Source organism: Podarcis cretensis (genome assembly GCF_951804945.1).
Source record: "Podarcis cretensis genome assembly, chromosome: 1".
In the NCBI taxonomy this organism is placed as follows: Eukaryota; Metazoa; Chordata; class Lepidosauria; order Squamata; family Lacertidae; genus Podarcis; species Podarcis cretensis.
Genome location: NC_137170.1, coordinates 42,380,920 through 42,407,264, shown reverse-complemented (window position 1 = coordinate 42,407,264; position 26,345 = coordinate 42,380,920). Strand labels below are relative to the sequence as shown.

The following is a 26,345-nucleotide window of genomic DNA, read 5'->3' as shown; positions in this document are numbered from 1 at the left end:
TGGTGTGACTTTAGTTTGTTCATAAAAAAATGACAAAAATTAAGATTGGTTTTGTAAATTCTTTATTGCAGTGGGCACGTTTTATTCAAAGTAAATATGCAAAAACATAGCAACTTAACTACTTAGTTGACCATAAAGCATTTTTATTTGACCTAAAATTTAATTGTGTAAGATCGGGAGACAGTATATTTTTTACTATCTGCATCTAATACGCTAATATTGGAACAAATATATGACTCACCTTCAAGTATTTCATACAGTAAGACAGGGAAGCAACACAACCAGTTAACAAAAATGTCAATCTAAAACTTTTGCATAGCTATGTCTGCAAATATTTAAGGCACTTTAATTAGGATTTTATAGACAGTAAAATATTTGAAAGTTTTAAGCATTGAAGGATTCGAAACTTTCTTTCTGGATCTTAGTGGGGGAGTCGGAAATAAAGCTGTTTGAAATATTGTTAGGATCCTAATATGAGCCAGTAATTGAGGCCTTGTCATCTGACATTCAAGTTCTTAGGTTGCAGATGTTGTGCATGTAACAAACAATGCTGTAGCCCTTTCAACTAAACTATTTTTATTACCTTAGGAGTTGGGTTAATAACAAATAATAACTTGTGAACTAGAATACTGTGATTTGAAAGTTTAATTATATTTCTTTGTACTTCTCCAGTAAGAAAGCTGAAATCCAGACAATATAAGGCCTGGTTCTGCCAGGTGCAAAAAGCCCAGCTGGATCTTTGTAAAGTTAAACTAGTTTTGTTGTATCGAAAGATTAAACATACATAATACTTATATTACACCATGAAATGGTAAGACTTTGATTTTTGTCTAAATCTTGTAAGTTTGAGTGCAAGTTGTTTCTTGGTTGATATTTTATCCAAGTTGATCTTCATACTGTTTACGGAAGCAGTCTCCAGCTGGGAAAAAATCCCAGCATCTTTCTTGGTACATTTTCCATACATAGGACTCCTGAAAGTATGAGAAAGATCTTTTTTCAAAAGATTCACAGCAGAGAATGTCTGTCTCACTGAAACCACATATATACCAAAGTCAACATCAGTTTAATTCACATCTTTGTTAGTTATATTAAGCATCTGTTAAATCCTGTTTAATTTAGTGGTGTATGGCAGCCTAGTCCAGTTGAGTGTCATTTATTTTGTAGCACACACATTCACTTGAATGCTGCACAAGTCCTGTAACTTTCATGTATGGGTTGCAATGGGTTGAAATTTGAAATGTTTGAAAAGTGTGTCAAATGCTCATTTGACAGAGCAGTCTTTAAAAGCTTTTCTGAGGTAAGGGCAAAATCAATATCAAGGGGTTTTGCTCATAGGATTTGTATTAACAGAGCATGTGTGCATATTTAAACATGTAAACATGAAAAATTATTGTAAATCATTGAGTTAGCTGAAAATGAGAACTCCCACAAGTTTGGTTTTAAGCAAGTCCATACCCTTCAATATTTGAAACTTGAGGTTTGGACACCCCCCCCCCACAGCCAGCCAAACCTTCTTTCCCAGCTATCTCCTACCAAAATTTCAGGACAAAGAAAGTCAAAAGCAGTATCTTGGGGGAAGCCCCAGGGAAATAGCTTCTATGTCCCTACCACAGAACCCCAATTCTAATCTCCCTCCCAGGATATTATTTAATATCATTATTGTTCAGTGACTGGTCCATCCTTTTTAAATTTACAAGCAGATATTTTTCTGCATATCTAGGAAGTCCTCCAACCGCATAGATATCAGGACAGCCTGATTTTCTGCTCAAGTTCACTGTTAGGGGTAGTACTGAATGGTGTAAACAAGGGTGCCAGCTTGAATAAAATATTGGGTGGAGGGGAGCAAGCCCCGCCCAGCATAATCAATCACACCCACACCATTTGAATGGCCCAGCCCCCTTAAATATTTTATTGGTCGCTAGGAGTTGGCTCCTATGAATATAATGCTTACCTGTCCAGTGTGCTCAGTTTCATCCTTATTAATGAGATACATCAGGAAGAACCTGGAACGAGAATATCAAACTACATATTGTGTTTTAAACTGTAGTGTAATGCTTCTGTTTCTCAAAAACAATAACAATGATTTCTATTTAGGGGGAAAGCAGTAGCAACAATATTTAATATATTTTTTCTGCTATTTAGGGGGAAAGCAGTAGCAACAATATTTAATATATTTTTTCTGCTCTTTGTAAAAGTGCATAAATTATGCTGAATATTGTATATAGGTAAATATAAATATGTGCCTGCCAGTTCACAATCCAAAAAATGTTGACAAACGTACCCAGAAACAGACACAAAAGGAGGGGGGAAATTGTGGGTAGAAAATGAAACATTTGTTGGATGTTTCTCTTTTTTAAAAAACCCCACAAAAAACAAATTTGTTTCACCCTCAGGGACTGTCTAAATAACTAGAACATGGATACAGATTAGTATGAACTTATACATGGAGATTCTGGCTGTTGCCTCACCGTGTGTTCTCCTTTCTGAAAACTGGCTCTTTAGAGTGCTACTTTTCTTTTCGCATGTATTCTGTCTTTTGAATTACTGAAAATACCATATCTAATTTTATGCACATATGCCAATAAATTATATTTGGAAATCCAAGGGGGGGGGGCAGCAACAGGCTTTGAATTAGAAAACCAATCAAAACATCCTTTGATGTATTCTCATTGAAGAAGCTTCCACTCCTAAAGAAGTTGATCTTGCTACTTTCTGCAATATTTTATTTCTGGTTATGACTAATCATTCAAAGCAGCTTATAATTTTTTAAGAATAAGATCAAATACAGATAGGATAAGCCTTGGCTATTCATTACTTCATATTCAACTTCTTACTAATGATTATGAGGATGCAGAATTATGTCCATGGTACTTTACAAAGCAAGGCTTTGACAGATCCCAATCTCTAAAGGGGCTTTAGCAGCAAGATTTACCATGGAGAAAATGTAAACAAAAATCTCTAGCTGTTCACACAGTTTTCACCTGCACATGAATAATTTCCTGAGTCTTGGATCAGTAACCACAGTGCTGAGGAGACTGAATGAGTTTCAGAGATTAAGGTTGCAATCATATATGAACACACTTTGAATCTTGTACATGCTTCAGTGGGAGGAAGCACCATTGAATTCAAAAAGGCTTCAGAGTAGACATGCAATGGGTTACACAGTAAGGCTAGTGCTAAAAGTTCATTAGAGGTTTGTATTTAACAAAGAAAGAATGTGCATATACTCACAGGTAGTTGGCCAAGTTGTGCTCTTGTAAAGTATGCATTTCAAATCCATGGGGGGTTGTGTCAAAATAGTCATTACCAATTCCACAAATAAAACATTTGGTCTAGAAATAAAACAGAAGGTTAAGCCATGATGAATTAGCCTAGATTCCTATCAGTAATTGGGTATAATATCTTACTGAAATAAAATTTACAAAAATATGCTCGTTTACTTCATCACTTTGAGGGTTTCTTTTTTTAAACGATCAAATGGTTGTATACATTTTATGAAATAGAGAAATGAATAAATAAAAACATTTATCAATACCTCCATATCTTCTTTCACCTGCTCTTGCTGGTCTCTTAATTCACCAAAGGCATCAATAATCAGACCTATTATTGAATGGAATGGAAGTAGTGTATAGTAGCTCACATTTTTACAAAAAAGAACATTTGCAGCATTTATACCCTTTAATATTTTAGTGGAGGTGTTTAAAATACATGTCTTTCTTTTCAGTTAACTAATTGTCTTTCTTAAAGGACTGTAAAGGAATAAATGCCCAGTGTGTCTGTCAATACATTTTGCATTTCTTTGCTTACACACTGGAAACAGGTTTGGACACTTTCCTTTTCTAAACTTACTCTTTAAGTAAAGGTAAAGGGACCCCGACCATTAGGTCCAATCGCGGATGACTCTGGGGTTGTGGCGCTCATCTCGCTTTATTGGCCGAGGGAGCCGGTGTACAGCTTCCGGATCATGTGGCCAGCATGACTAAGCCGCTTCTGGTGAACCAGAGCAGTGCACGAAAACGCCATTTACCTTCCCGCCGGAGTGGTACCTCTTTATCTACTTGCACTTTGACGTGCTTTCGAACTACTAGGTTGGCAGGAGCAGGGATCGAGCAACGGGAGCTCACCCCGACGCGGGGATTCGAACTGCCAACCTTCTGATCGGCAAGTCCTAGGCTCTGTGGTTTAAACCACAGCACCACCCGCATCCCTAACTTACTCTTTACATATATTGAATATATATAGCATGCCAATAGCACGTCACAGTCAACATACCTTGAATGATGGCCAGTAGGATGACAATGACAAAGAAGAAAAACGTGATATCAAAAACAATTCGATACATCTCATAAGGGTCTCCTGCAGGGTCTTCAATTTCATCTCCAATGCCTCCACCTGCTCTTACACCCACATACATGTGGAAGAGGTAACACTGGAAAAAAGAATTTGTTACATTTCACGACAGACAATCCAACTGCTTTGAATTATAAGAGTAAAAAGTACAATTTTTAAACAGCTATTACATTTTATATCATGTTCTATAGCAGGCTTCCTCATCCTCGGCCCTCTAGATGTTCTGAGACTACAATCCCCAGCATCCCTGACCACTGGTCCTGCTAGCTAGGGATCATGGGAGTTGTAGGCCAGAAACATCTAGAGAGCCGAGGTTGAGGAAGCCTGTTCTATATCAAGTGGGGAAGCTTTTCAGCCCAGTGAGCCAGATCCTTACCTTCCCAACTCACTCATGGGTCAGCTTTGACACTCACCAGTTAATCATCTGACATAATGACTTCAGGTGATTTACAGCTGCCAAAGCCCATCACATTGGTTCCCAAACAAATGAAAAAAACTAATCATTAGGTCCTCTGCTTTGCCTACTCTATGCCTGGGATTTAGGTAGCACTGAGTACAGGGCTGGCAAAGTTATTTTTCAGGTGCTTCCCAAATGCCCAACAATCACCTGGTTCTCAGCCCCACACCTGGTGTCGTAAATGGTGTAAGGTATTGGGGGGGGAGGAGAGAGACATGGGTTGCCCAAAATGACCGCACAGGCCAAATGGGGAGGCCTGGTTGGCTGGAGATTTCCCAAATATTTGGAATGGAATTAATCTGATGAAATCTAAAACACGTAATATTTTTGCAAAGGACAAAATCCACTACCATGCTTTCGCACAGCATTCATTAATTTCAATTGGTCTTGCTAAGGAAAACTTCCTAGTAGATAATGCCCCCCAAATCAGTTCTCATGTTCTCTGGTGGACAGTGAAGAACGTTTGAAATCCTTCATTCCTCCTCCTATGAGTTTGTAAACTGACTCTTCTATAGGGACGGTCCAACCTCTGAATGACGGACTCCAGAAGTCTCAAAGAAGACACCAAGTTAGAAATGTTGCAAAAATTGTGTATCATATACCAATACAGCTGTGTTTAATTTTAAACAACAATAGTAAAGTGGCCTTGAAAATTATTTGAGCCTTACACACATTTTGGTATATCAAGAAACATCCAAACAAAACTTTCAAGTATATTGATTTCTCTTTAGGTTCTAAATACTAATCTCTATTCACTTTAAATTGGGCACTATAGGGCCATGGTTTTTATTATTAAAATGTCTGTATACATGATTTAAAATGACTGATTGACTGATTAACATTCTACAGCCTTTTAAATATGTTTGTGAGAAGGGGGGCTTGATTTGTTGTTTTTGTTTTAACTATTTGTGCCTTGCATTTTTAGCTTGTAAGCCACCCTAAGATCTTGTGATGAAGGGTGGTACATAAATCTAATAGATAAAAAGATATAATATTCACTTTGATGTGTTTTTTAATGTGTGTGTAAAAACATCCATATAGTACTTTTACCCACACAGTAACATTTATGAGTTAAAATAATTACCGTGATGTCCTGGTACTTACCGTCATCATGTCATCACACTTCATGTCTGGCTCATCTTCATCTTCGCTCTTGTTATAAAATTTGCGGAAGAAGTTGAATGCCACAACCGTGTAAAGGTATACCACTACAGCCAAGAGTCCAACAGTCAAAACAAGCTATCCAAAATAAAGTATCACATGAGGAAAAATAGCAATTAGGGATTAAAATCTCACTCACTAATATATATATGAACTAAAATTCCTAGACAATAAAGAATTAAAAAAACATGGAGAGGATCATTGTCACACAAAAACAATTGTTGTGTCAACACAATAATTTCTGTTTCCTAGATGAAACAACCTCCCTTTTCTGTGTGTTGTTCTGCAGATTCTCCTGAAGCCCCAGAACCGCTGAGGTTGGGGGAGAGGGAGGAGATAGTTGTGCTAGCAGAAGTCCTTGCACAGGCTTCTGCTAATGGGGCCACTTTGTTGAATTTGGCCTATGATGCCCTAAAAATGTGACAAGACTATTATGAATGCTGTATTTCATGAAAAATATATTGAGACAAACAAGGTTTGAGGGTACAGGCTGTAGTATTGCTACAGCCATTCCTCGGCCAGTTTTTATATGTGGTTCAAATTGCTCCGTGTGTTGTGAAGTTGTGTACCTATCGGCTTAAGGAGACTATCGGCTTAAGGAGACTAACAGAAGAGATCGTAAAGGAAAAAGAGAAATTATACGAACAAGATATGATGTGGCAACACCAAGATAAGACTGGATAGAATTATGAACTTTGTTTGGACTGATTGGGACTGATTTGGACATTAACGCAGTAATAAGAAGATGATCTGAATTCCCCTTTGGATCTTGAAGTATGGGTTCCCCCAACAAAATTTAAAAATTTGGCTTTGTAATTCGGAATTTATATGATGTGATTTAATTTGATGTGATTGGCCAGTTAATAAAAATTATTTTTTTTAAAAAAAGAAGAAGTTGTGTACCTGTTTTTGTGGACTGAATCACCCCATCAGGCATTGTTTTTCATGACGATAACCATAGAAAGAGATGCTTGAGCACCCCACTGTTTGCCCCCCCAATGTTTTCCAAACATTCCTATCAAATTCACATAAAAGCCCAGAAATTTGCCTTGAACAGAGAAAACACAGGCAGTTAGTTAGCACTCCCAGTGCCCAGGCAAGGCTATCTATCTGCACTGCATTGCTTTTAATAGGATGCCCAACTAGAAGGGAATCATGAGGATTCACCTTTTGAAAACACGACTGGAAGTGGATCTGGACAAATGTTAGAATGGAAGACACTAAATCAAGTGAAAGGAATGTGGAATAGTGCTTGTTTTAAAAAGCAGATAAGGTTCACATATTGTACAGAGAAAACTGCCTGTTCCCCTGGAAACAGCATTAAACTATTGACATCTGTTTTTATATTTCGTGTGTGCATGCAATCATACATAATCTCTCTCACACAATTATGAAAAAGAAAATTGTTCAACCTAACATACCATACCACCATTCTGAAATTAAGATATAAGACATATGACATGTAGCCATGCATGATGAATCTGTCGTTGGACTGTAGAATGTAAATATCTGAATGTTCCCTCTGGGATGGGGGAAGAACGCTTCAAGCATATTCAAAGGCAGCATATAATAATAATAATAATAATAATAATAATAATAATAATAATAATTTATACCCTGCCCATCTAGCTGGGTTTCCCCAGCCACTCCAGCATGTAAGAGGTGGCTAAGCCATAACATTCTCTCCGGCCTTCTAGATTTTTTCTTTTTACAGGGAGTTTTTTAAAAATAGAGGGAATCATTCAAATTGTTGATTGGTTTGTCTCATCTGCAGTCTGAATGGTACAATACACTCGGAGATGCATCCCATGAGGTTGTTAATTATGTAATTATGTATAACATTCCTCAAACTTGACCGTTGTGCACTTCTACATTATTCGCAGCAACTCTGTTTTTAATGATGTATTTGAAGACAATACTAATGTTTTCAGTTGTTCCATATACTAATTGTATTCCAGCATTAGTATTATTTCTCAGTAGAGGAGGGATGGGGATCCTTTGGCCCTCCAGACGTTGCTGAATTAAGTTTTCATTGGCTTAGCCAACAGGGCTAATGACAAGGAGGGTGGAAGTTGCAGTTCAGCATCGTCTGGTGGGCCAGAGGTTCCCCACCCCAGCAGGAGAATAATTCATTTTAAAAGAAATGATGTTGCCAGTAACTCACCTGTTTGCCATTGTGGGTTACCGAAGACAGGATGGTACGCAGAGTCTTAAAACCCATAGCAATATCAAGCAAGTGGGCAGCAAAGAAGAAGTTGTTGTAATGACCAAGAATTGACATGGTTGTGTACCAAGCTAAGTACAAGAAAGACTAAAGAAAACGTTAAATGTCAGCAACTGCTGCTACTCTCATTTTTCAAGTATTGTGCTTTATTATTATTATTAAAATTATTTATAAAATGCTTTTCTACTATGGCAGTCAGTTCTATACAAGAGCAACACACAAAGATACAACACAGGGGCTAAAAGCTTGTCTGAAGAAGAATCCTAATTCTCCCTGGGTCAATTATTTTAAGCTGCTTGTGGCTCGCAGTTCTAGGAGGCCTGAGCGCTACATCCATAATTTGAATTTTAGTATCCTAATTAGGTTGGGTCAAGAGATGCAGTAGCAGAATACATTCTACTAGTGGCACTTTTGTATGAACTGCTGAGAAAACATGGTTCAAGAGATTGTGTGCAACACCTTGCACATGCAGAAGCACACCTCTGAATTTTAGTTCAGTTTTCTCATGTAGGGATCTAAGAAATCAGAAAATGTCATTTTGCATGCTGAAGGACGTGGCTCTAACCCAATCTTGATCCAACCCAATACTCTAAATATCTTTATTACATTCCTTCTGCAAAGCCACCATTATTAATCAGCTCCATAGTAAGTAAATTCAGTTGCTGCTTCCTTGAATGGTGACAAACTAACTTGACACCTCAGGATGAGAACAAGCAAACCATGAAAACAAAATGGCAGAAGTTCTTGGTTTAAAGTAAACGGGGAGTGAATAATTTTAAAGTTAATATAGGGCTGCTTAACATAACCAAATGATTCCAAAGTAAAAAACAAAAGGTCAAGAAAATGCACCAGACAAGACATTCTTTAAAAATAATGTATCTGCTCAACAGAAAAATTACATGAAACAAATTTGCAAAAAATCTGAAACAGATTGTTCATTAGTAACGTTAGCCTTTAAACATGTCATGACTTAATATTGCTCCAATAAATACCGCTGTCAGTACTAATACAGTGGTACCTCGGTTTTCAAACGTAATCCATTCCGGAAGACCGTTCCCACTTCCGAAACGTTGGAGATAATGTTCTCATTGCCAAATCCAAAGTCTCCACTTTGTCCTTTTAGTCCTTGAAGGTTTCCATTTTGTTTTGATACAATTGAGCATCTTTTCCTCCTTAGTTCCTTCAATGCAAGCTTCCGTGTCTGTTCCTGGCTGACTGCCCTTCTAACTCTGATTGCTGCTTCACGACTGCCGCTGGATGAAGCTCCTTCTCAGCCTCTATTGAGGCCTCCTTTTCTATCACTATTCTCTCCCTTTGCATGATTTATACAAAGGCTTCCTATATGCTGATGATAACCAGCTGAACCATTCTATCCCAGACCTCTCCACCTTCTGTCTAATCCATCATCTGCACCTGATACGTCCATTTGGATGCCTCATCACTGTCTCTAATTCAAATGGCAAGAAAGGAGACACGAGTGCAAGGTTTGTTCCCTATCTAGTCCATCCCTGTGTAAACCAACAATGAGAATAATGAAGCAGAAGAATTTTTCCACATTCATACAGTATACTTACATTATCAGTGAAAACAACACCAAGCTTCCAGATATGGTATTTGGCATCAATAGAACTTAACCTAATAGAGAAATAATATTAAATTAATCAGTGGTATAATCATTATTTTATCAACATATACATTGATTGTTTTAGGGGGTTTTTCAGCAGCGATATGCGCTGAAATATTCTAGGGAATTTATGGAGGTGTATTGGGGATAATTTTCTTTACAGCTCCAAACATGATCCAACTTTATCACCTACTTTTAAGTATTTAAAATAGGGTGCAGCACTACTGATCTACTGCAGTGTCATCAAACAGTGAGGCTGTTTTGCTGAGCTAGCCCACAACACTGAAAGGTAAGTCAGCATTTATACACAGAAAAGAAGTCAGTGTAGCTAAATATGATGTTGGTTCATTAGCACACAATTTCCTCAAGCAGGCTTGACTCACCTGTGCAACATCCCAACAGCATTTTAACTACTACAGGGCCATTTCAAGTAAGGGACTCTGCACCCCCTGTATGGCACTGTAGTTTCAAATAACAGAATTGCTATTGGCAGGCTGCCTTGCTAAAAAACTGGATGGCGTATCGGCACAAGCCATTCTGCACTACCACAATTTCATGTCATACATCCATCCACATCTGATCAGGGTGTCAAGATTTCTTTAGCTGATGAAAAATCTCTTGATTTTGTTGTTGTAGCCTTTTAAAATAGGCAATTCCAACAATGTTCGTCACACTGATTTGCTTTATCTAGCTCCATCACCAGCCTGGCCAAACTTTATAAATAAATAAAGTAGCTTTTGAAAGGGACTCCTGAATTTGCTTTGCCTCTAATCTACTATGGCTTTAGTTTAAAGATCCCACCGTACCACAAAACAAGGGATGCCTCCTCTAGTTCAGCATGTTCCACTGGGCTGAAATCCAGAGCATTTTTGTCCAGACCCAGGAGTTCTGCAATGCGTTCTGCTCCATATAAATCACCATACTTGTTGATTACCTTCGAGGGGAAAGATACGAGGTATCATCAACTTTAATTCAATCAGTATTTGCCGGGAGTTTTAACAACTTAGGTTGATACTCTTAAAACAAGGACAGTTGGCAGGAGGAGTGGAGGCATTCAAAAATAGAAGCATAAAAAGTAATCAGAAAGCATTTTTATTATGTAAATTAATTAAATGCGAGTTATTTTCTCTTCTAGGGTTGTACATGCCTGACAAAGCAATACTTGCAAATAAGAGCTGAAAATATCACTAATTCATCATCATAGATGGCTATTCCTAATATGATTTAAGGGACATTCCCTCCAAATCACCGAGAGGAGCAGGTTGAGGAGACAAAGATGTCTGCAAATGAGACATGAAGGCTGGCAACATCAGCCCTGCCATGTTGCGGATGACTGTTGCAGTGCCTGGAGACAGCCAGGTCATATATCTACAACAAGGACCGGGGCAGGGGGAGTGCTGGGAGGAGCACAGAGAGAAGAAATGCCATGGTATACCTGGAGCACAAGCTCACTTCATTGTTGCTAATATTCTGTAATAAAACTGTGGCCTTTTATTCCCAATTTATGCTTATTCCTTACACATAATGCAACAACAAACATGCTTAATTTGACATATCTGGTTATTTTTAATAGCATGACTCTTGACATATATTTAAAGAACTTACCTTTCGTTTTACAAACTTGTCCCAATAATTGTTAGGAAAATATCTGCATAGATACATAAATAAGAATTTCAAATTAGTTAACAAAAAAACACAAAAAGGACTTTAATTACATTTGTATTTTATTGCTGTAGGTTGTGTTAGGAAGATGGCATTATTTTCTGATCTACTGGTAGAATTTTGCCTCATAGTGATTGCCCCCCCGCCCCCGTGATTGCCTATAATTTGTAAATTTCTGTTCAGTAAGTGATACTGGTGTTTACGAATCCATAATTACGGATTTTACAGATTTTCTCCAGCTCCTGCCAGGTGTGAAAGAAAATGATGTAGCTCCTTTCTGCAGCGTACATATTAACCTTTTAAAGCATTCTTTTCTTTACATTTGTCTAGATTTTATTTTTATCATAGGTTCATTGCCAAGTATAAAATAGATGTCTGAAAGAAAATACAACTAAAAATACCATTTCTGTTAAGTTTTTCCTAAACATGATACTAGAAACTGTATTTATCAGTCACCACCTCCAACAATGTGAGGGATGCGGGTGGCGCTGTGGGTTAAACCACAGGGCCTAGGGCTTGCCGATCAGAAGGTTGGCAGTTTGAATCCCTGTGACGGGGTGAGCTCCCATTGCTTGGCCCCTGCTCCTGCCAACCTAGCAGTTGGGACATTCTCTGCTCTACATGGGGCTACCTTTGAAGGTGACCCGGAAACAGCTAATTCAGAATGTGGCTGCTAGATTGATGACCAAGAGCAACTGCAGGGACCACATAACGCCGGCCCTAAAAGATTTACAGTATGCTTCCAGCACAATTCAAAGTGTTGGTGATGACCTTTAAAGCCCTAAACAGCCTCGACCCTGTATACCTGAAGAAGCATCTCCACCCCCATCGTTTAGCCCGGACACTGAGGTCCAGCGCTGAGGGCCTTCTGGTGGTTCCCTCACTGCGAGAAGCAAAGCTACAGGGAACCAGGCAGAGGGCCTTCTCAGTAGCGGCACCCACCCTGTGGAACACCCTCCCATCAGATGTCAAGGAAATAAACAACTGCACAACTTTCTGAAGACATCTGAAGGCAGCCCTTATCGGGAAGTTTTCAGTGTCTGACATTTGCTGTGTTTGTATTATGTTGAAAGCCATCCAGAGCGGCTGGGGCAACGATGATGATGATGATATGGGAAGTAATGTCACCCTTCTTTCCTATGCAGCCTCCCCATTGCATACATTATCAAGTAGCATGGGAAGCAGGCATGGTGAAAAGTAACCATAGGGCCAAAGTAAAACAGGAATGTGGCCTAACTGCAAAAACTACAAGCAGCTTGTGTTGGCCTTCTTTAGCTGAACTTCTGATCAAGAAGCAGGAGCGAGGTTGTACTCCATGTTACTTACGGCGTATTTATGACGAGGCGATCCCACTGTCCTTTAATGTCATCTTCGGAGGGTTGTTCGGTAATATACAGACCATCAAATTCCAGCTTCCTTGCAATGTCCTTCTCCCGTTTGAATACAACCAGAGGAACCTATTGCAAAAACAATTATTTGGAAGCTCCAAAGGAAGCTGAATGTTTAGAAATGTCTTGAAAATAGTTTGGAATATTGCATTTTACAGTGTTCCTGAACTGTACAATTGGAAACTATCTTCTTTATCTACTGATTATGGGAATTGTGAAGAATTTAAGAAGATCCAGAAATTGTGAAGAATTTAAGAATATATATATATATATATATATATATATATATATATATATATATATATAATATGCCTTGTTGTAGGATCCAGAGAACAATCAGTAAATAGAGCTGAGATCTATCAAATGTATATTCTATCTTACCATACACAGGGCCCAAAAGAGCTAAGAACACAAAAATACTTAATAAAATAACAATAATAAGGTATTATTGAAGTATGTAAATTAAAACAAAAAAGCATTCAGTAGCATCAATAAGAGAATGGCAATTGGAAATGAGCAATGGAAAAACCGTAATATGAAGAGGCTTTTATTACTGGATAATTTAGGGTGAAATTACTAACCTTTAAACAATAGTATCCAATAACACATACAAAAGAGATGATTGTATGGATAACAGCTAGAGCCCTAAGTGTTGGTGCCATGTAGCCTGTACTCTCTTGTAAAACAAAGAAGACTACTCCATCTTCATCTTCCTCCTCCTCTAAAGAATGCCACAGATCTGAATCTTCTTCCATTTCTTCAAATGGCTCTTCTGTCACCTGAAATTGATACGCAAACAAGGAGTGAGGGTATACACAATATATATAGATATATATTTTAAAAGGACATATGGTAGAATTTTTCCAGCATTTTTTCCATATCTTTTATTAAAGTTATGGTCTAATATTTTGAATTATAGTGACGTTATCACATTGCAGTTTGCTTGGCCACAGCTCCTGCACAATATTTCTCTGGCCCACTGAAATGTTATTTTTCCATGCACATTTCTTCAACCACCCAGGGGAAATGTTGTGTAGCCGCAGCTGAATCAGGAAAACATGTTTAGGGCAGAGGTACTATATAAGCAATGACGTTTTACTCAGAGTAAATCCATTAAAATTAATCAACATGACTAAGTTAGGGCCATTAATTTCACTGGGTATACTCTGAGTAATGCTTAGTTGAATAGCACCTCATGTATTGAGGGGGTGGAGAAAGAGAATTTAAGTTCATCACCATCATAATTTATTATTTGTACCCTACCCAGCCACTCTGGGCGGCTTCCAACAGATTAAACATAGAATAAAACATCTCTGTATGTTAAACACTGCCATGTATTATGTTGATGCTGGTGTAGTGTTGTGCAGTGGTTAAGAAACTGATCTATGACTTTCAAGTCACCAATTCAAATTCATCTCTTCCATGAAATCAAATAATAATAATTTCACCCTTAATTGGATTAATACATTTTATACTGGCAGCATTTATTTGATGATTAGTTGAGTCTGCTTACTTTAATAGTAGTCTAAATTTTCACCACAGCATAGCAAATGTCACTGTGAAAAATGAAGGCGTCTTGCCAGAACTGATACAATTAAATTACCTTGTAGAAAAGCAGGATAAAGTTGATGGCAAATGCAACAAAAAGTGCAAGAAATCTTAAATTGTAGAAATTTCGGGCCAAAAAGTGCTGAAAATGCAAAGAATGTTATTAGTTCCTAAAACAAGAATCAGAACTGAAAAGGAAGAAAACAAATTAATAAAGGAGATCCCAAAAAATGCTTTATATCATCATTATATATCAATTATGTTCCATTTCATACTTTCTTTTCCAAGTGTTGTCTCTTTATTAAAAACCTTCATAATGCACCAACATATCTTACTTATCCTCCCAAGTTGTGAAAAATGCTGTAATATAATATAATATAATATAATATAATATAATATAATATAATATAATATAATATAATATAATATAATATAATATAATATAATGCTATTTTCTAATATAATCATTGGCCAAAAGTAAGAAAGAAGGTCAACATACCAGCATTTTTGTCTGATAAACTTCCAATACTTTAAAAAAGTTGGCCATAACTGCATCAGGTTTCTCAATTTTTTGCCCACGCCTTCGTTTCCGTTTTCTAGGTTCTTCTAGTTCCATATGTTCAGAATACATATCATCCTTGATTTTATCTTGTTTCTCACCATCCTCCATGCTATAGAATATGAGAACAATTATTAACGAACAGCCACGTTTTCTGCACTGCTCACAAATAAGATCCTGACAATTATTTCTGGCCCAACTGGCAAATGAGTTTCAATGTAAGATGGGGCAAAATATCCTAAATGCACTTAAACATATAGTGAACAAACCACCACTTCCCAAAATATATAGCAGATACAGTACATGTTATGGAGACAATGGATAGAGAAATGCTTTTCTCCATCACCCCTAGAACTCAGGGTCATCCACTGAAATTCTTTCATGGGAGATTCAGGACAGACAAGAAAAAAACACACTATTTCACACCATGTATTTTTAATTTAAGGAATTTGCTAAAACCGTATTAGATGGCTTTCAAAGGTCAATAATTGGTAATGGTTGCCATTTTATTCTCTGTACAACAGAGAATAATAATCAGATATTTGCCTTTTAGGTAAAGGTAAAGGTACCCCAGGCCGTTAGGTCCAGTCACGGGCGACTCTGGGGTTGCGCGCTCATCTCGCTCTATAGGCCAAGGGAGTTGGTGTTGGTCTGCAGACAGCTTCCGGGTCATATGGCCAGCATGGCTAAGCCGCTTCTGGCAAACCAAAGCAGCGCATGGAAACATCCCGCTGGAGCGGTACCTTCCCGCTGGAGTGGTACCTATTTGTCTACTTGCACTTGACGTGCTCTCAAACTGCTAGGTTGGCTGGAGCAGAGAGCGAGCAACGGGAGCTCACCCCACCATTGGGATTCAAACCGCTGACCTTCTGATTGGCAAGCCCTAGGCCTTTTAGTACACAGCTAAACCCTGTTATTGGCTCTGTAATTCTAGAGGTTACAGGAGAATAAGATTATAAGGGAAAAATAAAACTGTGAGTCCAGCAAGAGGGGAAATTTAATTTTTATAGAACTGTGAAAACAAATAGTAACAATGAAGAGAGAGAGAGAATATATCAGTTTCTTTAACTTGGGTACAAACTGATCAGCTCTTATCACCTCCTTGCTTCTAAACATTGGCATTAATTACATGCAAGCATGGCACTGAAAACTACGATAGCCAAGAGGATTCTAATGCTTCCTCCCTGATGTTTAATCCTTTTGTTTTAACTTTAGAGCTTTGAGGAGGCTTTTAAAACTAAATTGCTTTAACATACTGTTCAAGAACTGCTAGACACATCAATTCAAAGTGGAACTTGTGCTTGAGGTCTGCCTGAAGCTCATTCACCTCGGCACACGTGAACATTAAAAAGTACATTTGTACCTACCTGAAAGGTAGTTTTCAGTTTCTTAGTGAAAGGTCAGCCAAATGGGTTGATGGCATCACCTAGTGGTCAAAAGGCAGGCAGGAACCTTTTGGGAGGCAGAACTCTGAGCATGCATCCAGTCTGCAGGCTTACCAAGCCTGACAGCCAGGAGTGCAAGGATAGAAGCAGTGGCGCGGCATATGCCCGCGCTGCCCAGGGCGGGCACACTCCTGAGGGGGGCATGCCCTCCCAGGTGCGGGATAGTCGCTCGGGTGCCTGGAGCAGCATGCGCCCCCTGCAGCCAGGGCCAGAGCGAGCCGCCCATGGCGGACATTTGGTGCACCATCCGCCTGCAACTCCCAAGGCTCCCCCAAGCTGTCAAAACAAAGGGGAAGGGGGAAATGCCGCCGGAAAAGCGACGCAGCTCCCCCCTTATCCCAACAGCTCGGGGTAGGCTTGGGAGTCGTGGGCGGGTGGGTGGTGCACCAAATGTCACCCCCCTCAGTGAGGGCACCCAGGGCAGTCCGCCCCGCCCCGCCCCACCCCTTCCTACACCCCTGGATCTAAGTAAGAACCATGCTACCTCCCAGTGTCAATAATAACAAGAATCCTACAGCCAAACCAACTATGGAAAACTACATTTCAGGTAAATACAATTATACTTTCCCCCATTTGCAGTGAAAGGTCGGCAAAGTAGGCTGTACAGCAGCTGAACTCTCTGGGGAGGGAGTGCAGCTGCACGAAGGTATGGTGGGAGGTCCTGCCCACTGCCACATCCCATGATGCACAGGCAGCCAGGTGAAGGTACTGGGCGCTGCCCAAGCGGCTGTCCTGCAGATTTCCCGTAGAGGAGCACAAGATGAAAATGCAGCATTGGCTGTTGCAGCTCTTATGGAATAAGCCATGATGTGCTTAGGGAAAGGAAACTGCTGCATCTTGACCAAATGCAGGAGCAGAACTGCATGCTGGGAGTCCTACCTCCCAAAAGGTTCCTGCCTGCCTTTTGATCACTAGGTGGAGTCATCAACCCACTCTGCTGACCTTTCGCTGGAAATGGGAAAACAGTAATTCCCAAGAATGTAAAAACTTACTCAGCCTTCTCAGATTCTGTTCTTGTTTCCGATTCATCATCTTTTGCAATTTCAGGTGTCTGAAAAATGTTGAAATTACTTTGAATTCGGATATGAGAGAGAATTAAGCATGCCCAATTTCAAAAGTTTAAACTAACACTGTGAACTCAAAAAGTTTATAGTAAACTAGGATAAAGTAAAGATAAAAAGTTAAAGGACCCCTGGATGGTTAAGTCTAGTCAAAGGCGACTATGGGGTGTAGCACTTATCTCTGCTTTCAGGCCAAGGGAGCTGGCATTTGTCCACAGACAGCTTTCCAGGTCATGTGGCCTGCAGGACTAAACAGCTTCTGGCACAACAGAACACTGTGATGGAAGCCAGAGCGCACAGAAATGCCATTTACCCCCCCCCCTTTGCAGCAGTACCTTTTTATCTACTTGCACTGCTACACTTTCAAACTGCTAGGTTGGCAGATAATCTAGGATACACTATGGACATCAGGAGGACCCTACACTGCTGTCTGGAAAGCACCAGGGGCTTGAAGAACTTTGAGTCTCTGTGGTTTAGGTTTCTGCAGAGAATAAAGTCTATTCTCACAATCAACCAGTTAGGAAGCATATTGAATAAAATAAGATATAATCCACTTATTGTTTACCTGTGCTTTTTTCTTCTTGCGAACTGCACTTTCCAAAGAAGGAGGGGTATCTGATCCAATGATATCAGCGATATCCCCTAGGCCAACAGCATGACCATGCTTTGATCCGCTCTCTTTCTTCGTATGAATGCCAAAAATATCTGACAAGATGTCAGTTTCTCCCTTCTCATTTTTAACAAACTGCACAATTTCAGCTGTAATGCCATGTTCTGTAACTTCAACTTTTTCTGCTTCAAGGACATCATCGTGAATTCCAAACTGTGTTGGGTCAGGCATGTCTCCTAAAATTTTAGTAACTCTAATGTTTTTGGCTCCTTCTATTAGGCCACCCCCAAACACAGTACTCCAAAGAATCTGAAAAATACTGCACAGTATAGTGAGAAACATTTGGAAGAATCCTACAAAGAGCATCCAGAGAAAGGAAAAGGATACTTTAACCAATTCTTTTACAGTCATCTTTCTCACTTTTCTGTACTGTTTTCTTAAGTTTTTCAGTCTTATCATTTTAAAAACAGTGGCAGCATTTTTCTTTATTGCAACGCATGCCATAGCAAAAGCTGAAGCTGATTCAAGGGACTGCTCTCCTTTCTCATCTTCTCCAATTTCCCTCACATAGCAAGGCTCATCTTCCTCCTCCTCAGGTCTGTCAACTATATCCGATTCAGATATCTGAGATGCCAACTGCATTTCAAAAATCGTGTCCTCGCAAAAGTTTACAAAAAGCTCCATCTTCTCTTGTTCCCCACCTTCATTTACAACATCGAAAATAAACTGCCTTTTTGATTCTTTCACTTGAGGCTTTTCCCACTGCGTCCTACTGGATTCACTGATCTCAAAATAAACCCGCTCTATCTTCTTGGCACCACCCATTATCTCAATGCGCCCAAGGTAAGGTTCAAAATAGTTAAGGACACATTCTGCTGGATCTAATAGAGTCTGAAGCCTCGAATCATTTGGCATGTGTTCTGATAGGTTTGTTAAGAGGACAGCCACATTAAATCCAATATCTTTCGCCGGCTCGTGAAATCTTTCAACAAAATCGGCATAGTTAAACATGTCGTTTTCATCCGTTTCTGCACAGGACAGCAGGAACTCAATCTCCGATTGCGTATATTGCTTTTGACCTTCCATGGCTTTCTGGAATTCCTTCTTGGAAATTATGCCTTTACTTTCTGGGTCATACTCTTTGAAAGCTTCTGAGCTCGTTAGATCCTTCAACTTGAGAAACATGTCAAAGAACTTCAATATCATTTCTACATTGCTAGATGATTCAACCAGAGTGTCCACCATCTGTTTCCCGATAGTGCCATTTACAACATTACCTACATTGTGAGTTTAAAAATCGTTACTTAGTTTTTATATAAACATACATTGAAAATATATTCCTTATACATCCTTAGAAATGTGGAGAAAGTGTGTTCATGCTTATTATAAGTTTGTTTTAAATGTACCCTTGGTTGAGAACTACTGTTCAATATTATTGCACAACTAAATTTATGCCCATCTCTTATTTAGAATTATCTGTGGTGGTGGTCTATGGCTTTAGACAATAAAATTTCATTCATTCATCCAAATTACCAAGTAGAATTGTTGTTATGGTCTGAATATAAATTAAATTAAGGATAATAATAATAATAATAATAATAATAATAATAATTATTTTTATTTATACCCCGCCCTCCCCAGCCAAGGCCGAGCTCAGAGCGGCTTACAAGCAATAAAAACAAATTGAATGATTACAACTTAAAAACAAAATTAAAATACAACATTAAAATATGGAAACATTAAAACATTAAAATGTAGCCTCATCACAGGAGGAGAAGGAAAGCAACAAAGAAAGAAAGGGAGGGAGGGAGGGAATCAAACTGGCTCCAAGCCAAAGGCCAGGCGGAACAACTCTGTCTTACAGGCCCTGCGGAAAGAAATCAGATCCTGCAGGGCCCTGGTCTCATGAGGATAAACTCTACGTATTAAAAATGATGTTGATGTTTGAATTGCATAGCAATAACTTTTTAAAAAAGATGCAACCTTCAAGTAGTGACAAGAGCATCACCACCATATCCTTCAGAAGATCTAGTAGTTCCTTCAGCAACTCAATCTGACTCGAATCCTAGAGTACAAATAGAATAAACAATAAAATAAATAACTCTAAAGACAATATTCACAATCTAGCAAATGGAAGCCTTATGTGAGTCTGGCTCTGTGCTCAACAGTGGCCAACAGGTTTAAGAGGATATTCAAAACAGTACATTGGAAGCTGACTAGTCTGGTATGGATATATGACTAGCAATTCTGCAGTATCCCAGACAAAGATCTGTCACATCACCTGTTACCTACTACTTTTAACTCGAGATTCCAGGGACTGAACTTGGAACCATCAGCATGCAAAGCTACTTTGGGAGCCAAGAGGAAGAGCAGAAATGAATTTATAAATAAACATATGTTCTATCACTGTGGTATGGTACCACTTGAAGGACACCTAGAATGAACACAAATATCACAATGATTCACAGTGTGGGATCTGAGAGATCTCACCAGTGAATGTTTGCTCATGGAACTTTCCTGTCATAGAAGAAGAGCTATTCCTCCCCACCATCCTATATCCTCTGAAAGTCTGTTTCAGAAGGCTGGAGGTTGCAGGCAGGAGGAGAAATCATGGGCCCTCTGTTTCTTGAGCAGTCATCTCTGCTTGATTGCCTAAAAAGCCACCTAAAAGAAAATCATTACTTCTCCAAGGTTATGAACAGCATATTCCCTCAGATCATGTTGCTGCCACAAATATAAATATGCAAGGTAATATGGACATTTACAGATGGGTGATATCATGCATATTTTATGTAAATTATATTGAGTTCTGGAGGAGTGACTCCAAAGAAAGTGTGCAAATGCCTGCAACCTTAGAATGTAGACTTAGAATGTATACTTGATCCGTTGATGCATGTATATATACCATTTTGCATCTTGTGAGGGTGCAGAATTCCATAACTGAGCAGCAGTCCAGCACCCACAAACTCAGTGATATGTACAGCAGAAAGCAATGATCCCATAGAGCCTGCTACTTCCAAAGAGTGCCACTGTGATCATGGATCAAAGTCCTTCCAAATAAATTGTAACTTACATTGTTCTACTCAACACACATTTGCATGAGAAAAAAATATATAATTATCCATGTATTTATACTTTATTTGTTATTATAATCTGATGTATTTGTCAGACACCCCCATCCCCATATCTAAGAACAAACTACAATATATGGCATGTAGATGAAATGGGTAGAATTAATAAAGGACACAAGGGAGGCAGCATGGAATAAGCTAAAGGGGGATAGCTTGGCGACAGTGCCTGGTCCTGTAAGTGTAGGGCATGTTGTGGCTTGTGGACATGTATCAATGTGAATTTACCGTATTTTTCACTCTATAAGACGCACCAGACCACAAGACACACCTAGTTTTTGGAGGAGGAAAAGACGAAAAAAAATATTCTGAATCTCAGAAGCCAGAACAGCAAGAGGGATCGCTGAGCAGTGAAAGCAGCGATCCCTCTTGCTGTTCTGGTTTCTGAGATAGCTGCGCAGCCTGCATTCGCTCCATAAGACACACACACATTTCCCCTTACTTTTTAGGAGGGAAAAAGTGAGTCTTATAGAGCAAAAAATACGGTATATACAGATTTATAAAAATCTTAGTATCTGCATGAGATAAGTGGGGCCTACATCAAAATGCTTTGAGAATTAATGAGTTTAATGTCTCATATTCTAAGTCTCTTGCTTCCCTTCCCCTACTAGTCATTCCTCTTCCTCTCCCCCTGCCAAGTCTCCCATTTAAGAACTCTTTTTGGGGGATTGGTGCCAAATCCAGTGTATGGAGGAGGGGGAATGGGGGGGAAGGTCAAGGAAGGAGTGTGTGGCCCTGGTACTCATTCCCAGTTTCGCAAGCCATGTTTCTTAAGCTTTGGGTGGCCAATAGAAATTAAGCTTAACACTGACGCAACACAATAAACAGGAGCGGTTCTTCCAGTAGGGCAGAGCCTTGGCATTAGTTTCCCAGCATTACCATGATAGGAAGGGCAAGGGAGTGTACTCTGGTGCATCTGCACAGTCCCAAGTTTGCCACCACATTATCCCTCCCCTCCCTGGTAAATGGCACCAGTGGCGCTGCCTGGAGGCTATTGCTACGTCTTCACCCCGCTAGACAAGCCACTCCTGACAACGTAACTCCAATAAAGCTTTAAGAATCTAATGCCAATAATGTGACTTTGAATAACAACATCAATCAACTATGTTACAAGTTAATGTCCTTAAATTACACAGCTCATGCCTTGATTGATTGAGATCTAGATCTTGTTCTAGATCTAGATATATTCTGCAAAGATGTCTCATTCTTTATCAAATTAATTTCGTGAGCCGCTTTTAGGTTTTATTACAATCAAGTGGTATATAAAAATATTGTGAAATAAATAAATAAACAAACACAATTTACCTGTGAAAGTTTCATTTGCATGTTAGCAAAAACATGAAGGAAGCCAACAACCGCATCCCACAGTCTACTGTGAGCCAAGCTCTGTTGGTTTCCAATGCAAGGACCCTAAAATTAAGGGGAAATGCTTAAATTTTCTATTTCAAGCAGCTGTTCTGATAAACAAAAAGTTGATAAAAGATATGCACAAACAGTCACAAAAATTATTTTGTATACAATTTAATGTATTTGAAAACTAAAAAAAGATATATTACATTTTTATTTGAGCATTTTTTTATTCATTTGAGGCAGATGAAGAAGCAGAATGGATGTGGGACAAAATGAAAGGGGGTGGAAGTGTGGGAGGCCGTGAATATAAAGAGCACCATCAGCAGATCAGGAGACACAACAGAAGTCATGCAGAGAGGAAATATGTTGGCGGAGTGTGAAGCAACAGGAAAACTATCTGCAAATCTTTCTGAATGTGAGCCCTATATATAAGAAGGTGTGGGCTGATCACTCTAGGGGTGACCCTTTGCACTACCAAATCATTGCTAACAACTGGGCCACAAGAATGGTATCTTGCTACACTTCTGATCTAAGCTGCTGGTCAGAAGGAGCAGTATTCCTGCAAGGGGACCCAGCAGGTGACTGAAGACATATAACGTCTATGTTTTCTTTCCCTTTCCATCATAGGTATTGTGGAAGAGACACAGTTAGAATCAAGCACTGTGAATCATTTGTCTGCAGATATCCCCCCCCCCATTGTATATAGAGAGCCTCTTCTACAGCTGGTGACCATGAAATTCTACTGAGCACAGCCTGGGCAGACCTGTTGCTTTTATAATCCATGCAGTACTTTCACATACACACCCATGTACACAACATGAAGCATAGAGAAACGACGTGCTACTTACTTGGATATATTCAGTAAGTGAATTAAAAATCTGTTTGGTCACAGCCAATGCCTTAGAGAAATTACGTTGTCCAGATTCATCAATGACATCTTTTCCAGAGTAGTACCAGTAGAAGTCACTGATTGATTCCTAAGAATAAACAATAGGTGGGTTTTTCCCCAACGTTTTGTGAGGGCCTAATCAAACTGCATCAAATATAAAAATATATATCTATGGAAAATGCCATTAGCCAAAGGGTAAATGCTCAGATTTTATAATCAAGCACAAACGAATAATAAACATATGCAGAACATCAACAGTATAGACAGCAAATAAATAAGCATATTTATATTTTTAGTCATCAAACACTTGGGAGAACAGGGTGGTTTCGGGGCATGACTGAAGGTTATCTGCTCTTTTCAGCAGTGGCTTAACCAAGCAATGATCCAACCCCTTCACAAGGGTGAAAGAAATGGGCCATAGTTTATCTTTAGTTGCGAGAGATTAACTTAATCCCCTACTTCAATACCCTCCTCGTTGGACTAATATATTACAAAGTATCTACAAAACCTATGAATCAACACAGCTACCTTTGCATTTGATATCAGGACATAAAATCATAACAAGCCAATGCCTCATCTAGTCCAGCATTCTGTTTCCACAGTGGCCAACCATATGCTTCTGCGAAACCTGCAAGCACAAGGGCACCCTTTCCATAAGGGCACCCTGTCTATGAGACATTCAAACCTCCCTAACCTGCAAGTCCATAGTTTCTTATCAACTTTTGAAAAAGTTCGTATAGCTAATCTCAGACTAGAATCCTATACCAACTTCCCTTGGAACATTGCCCGCTAAATTCAACGTGGCTTTCTTCTGAGTAGATATGTGTAGGTTTGCATTTGCAGGAAACTGCCCACTTCAGAGGTAATCAACATTGCCAACGGGTTAGCTTTTCTCTCCCTTCTGAGAGTTGCTCGAAGATGACAGTAACCGCTGAGAATCTATTCAGCAGTTCTAATCAGTTCCATATCAGATGGAAGCTTGGTTAGTAAAGTTGTGACCTTATTTCTCCCTCACACCCACTGCAAACACCATTGAGGAATAAAAAACCTTTAAATTCACTTTTCTCAGTCACTATGCCTCTAGACTGGACAGGGCAAATGTGGCATAGGACCAATGACAATCCAGGTGTTGCTGGACTCCAACTAAAGAAAAAGGTAAAGGACCCCTGGATGGTTAAGTCCAGTCAAAGGCGACTATGGGGTGCAATGCTCATCTCGTTTTTCAGGCCAAGGGAGCCAGCGTTTGTCCACAGATAGCTTTCCAGGTCATGTGACCAGCATGACTAATCCGCTTCTGGCACACCGGAAGCCAGAGCGCACAGAAACACAGTTTACCTTCCTGCCACAGCAGTACCTATTTATCTACTTGCACTAGTGTGCTTTTGAACTGCTAGGTTGGCAGAAGCTGGGATAGAGCAATGGGATCTCACTCCAACTAAATCACATACAGGGGCACAATACTATATGATAACCACAAACAGCTGCTGAAGGTGCATGGCTGTAACAACAATATATTTGTGATAGACAAAATGTTATTACTTCTTCAATATAGATATCAATTTCGCCTTAACATCCACATTGATAAGCATCATCAGAATCTTGTTGATTCTCAAGCCCCTAGGCTCTACAATAATCCCTAAGAGAGTTTGCATGTAAACTCAATGTAACCCTCTTTTGAATTTCTGTTTTGAATACAGTAATAATTATATTTGCGTTGGATGGTTCCATGCTAACTGGCCCAGTTTCATGGGAGCTCTTTAGGAAAAGTGGAGAACAGAACCAGCAACAGTAGTGAAACCCCAAAATCTATCTCAATATGGAGACTTTCTAAAGTAGGAAGTGAAATTAAAATAACTCTCCAACTTACCTGAAGACGTAAAAGATAATCAACTGTGCTAATAATAATATTAACTGTGGTGGTATTGCCCATCTGAGTGCGCAGGTAGTTCTGAAAATCTGAAAATTAAAATAAAAGGTGGTGAGTAAATGCAAGCTATGAAAATATTATTACAGTAGTTCTATATTTGGGCAAGGTGGTTCCCTCCAGATGTGCTTGGTTTCAACTCCTTTCAACATCAACCAGAATGGCTAATGGTTGGGGAATATGGGAGCTGGAGTCCACATTGCCCCTGATATAGAAAATGAAAAATCTGAATTTTTCAGTAACTGTAGCTGATGGATACAACCACAGAAACATTCTTAATAGTAAGGCAGCACTCTTTCTTAAGCAAGAGCTATCAGAAATAGCATTTGCATTTCCTCCTACACAGATTATTTTGCCACTTAAAATATGCACAATTTATAAAATGGCAATATGATTTCCAGTTAGAAACAACTACTATATGTTAAAAATATTTTTTGAGAATTCTGAGGTACCATTTTATCTGAGAAACTGATTAATTAATTCTCTATGCTAAAGGACCGAAAATCAGTTTAAATGTAAAATATATTGTATTGTTATTCCTTTCAATGAAGGATTTCAATGAAACAATAAATTTCTCAGAACACTTACCATTGTTATGACCTTCACACAGCAGTTGTAAAAATCTAAACAGATCTTTAGTAAACTCATCATTCTGTAGTACTTTCTCACCTTGAAAATATACAGTACAATGAATTATGCAATCATCAGTCATTTCCAAAACATGCAGAACAGATAGTCTTCCAACAGCATCCTTCAAACTAAGTGATTTCAATAAAAAGCAAATACTGTAAGCTGATTTACAGTAATTTTAAAAAAGAAATGTACTGGAGAGAATGATAAAAAAATAAACTATGAAACAGAAAAAAGCAAAGCCAAATATTTAGCACTCCAAAGCATTCATGATCAAAACTACAGGACTAAAGATCTAATAGGAAATGGTTAGTCATTATCAAACCATGCCTTAA

General features: G+C 39.0%; 1 protein-coding gene across 1 annotated transcript in view; it reads right to left on the bottom strand.

Annotated features, from left to right (window-relative positions):
- Positions 1 to 45: 45 nt before the first annotated feature.
- RYR3 (ryanodine receptor 3) overlaps positions 46 to 26,345 on the bottom strand; it is a 271,072-nt gene continuing 244,772 nt past the window's right edge. The window contains exons 86-106 of the mRNA XM_079954045.1: positions 25,969 to 26,049; positions 25,324 to 25,412; positions 23,416 to 23,544; positions 22,523 to 22,627; positions 20,073 to 20,154; positions 18,045 to 19,366; positions 17,411 to 17,469; positions 14,914 to 15,085; positions 14,470 to 14,556; positions 13,448 to 13,645; positions 12,805 to 12,935; positions 11,422 to 11,464; positions 10,623 to 10,750; positions 9,767 to 9,827; positions 8,133 to 8,279; positions 5,912 to 6,046; positions 4,273 to 4,429; positions 3,536 to 3,600; positions 3,232 to 3,332; positions 1,952 to 2,003; positions 46 to 971 (exon numbers count right to left, since the gene is read on the bottom strand). Of these exons, the coding sequence (XP_079810171.1) occupies positions 876 to 971; positions 1,952 to 2,003; positions 3,232 to 3,332; positions 3,536 to 3,600; positions 4,273 to 4,429; positions 5,912 to 6,046; positions 8,133 to 8,279; positions 9,767 to 9,827; positions 10,623 to 10,750; positions 11,422 to 11,464; positions 12,805 to 12,935; positions 13,448 to 13,645; positions 14,470 to 14,556; positions 14,914 to 15,085; positions 17,411 to 17,469; positions 18,045 to 19,366; positions 20,073 to 20,154; positions 22,523 to 22,627; positions 23,416 to 23,544; positions 25,324 to 25,412; positions 25,969 to 26,049 (3,440 nt within the window). The 3' untranslated portion in view covers positions 46 to 875. The remainder of the gene's footprint in view (positions 972 to 1,951; positions 2,004 to 3,231; positions 3,333 to 3,535; positions 3,601 to 4,272; positions 4,430 to 5,911; positions 6,047 to 8,132; positions 8,280 to 9,766; positions 9,828 to 10,622; positions 10,751 to 11,421; positions 11,465 to 12,804; positions 12,936 to 13,447; positions 13,646 to 14,469; positions 14,557 to 14,913; positions 15,086 to 17,410; positions 17,470 to 18,044; positions 19,367 to 20,072; positions 20,155 to 22,522; positions 22,628 to 23,415; positions 23,545 to 25,323; positions 25,413 to 25,968; positions 26,050 to 26,345) is intronic.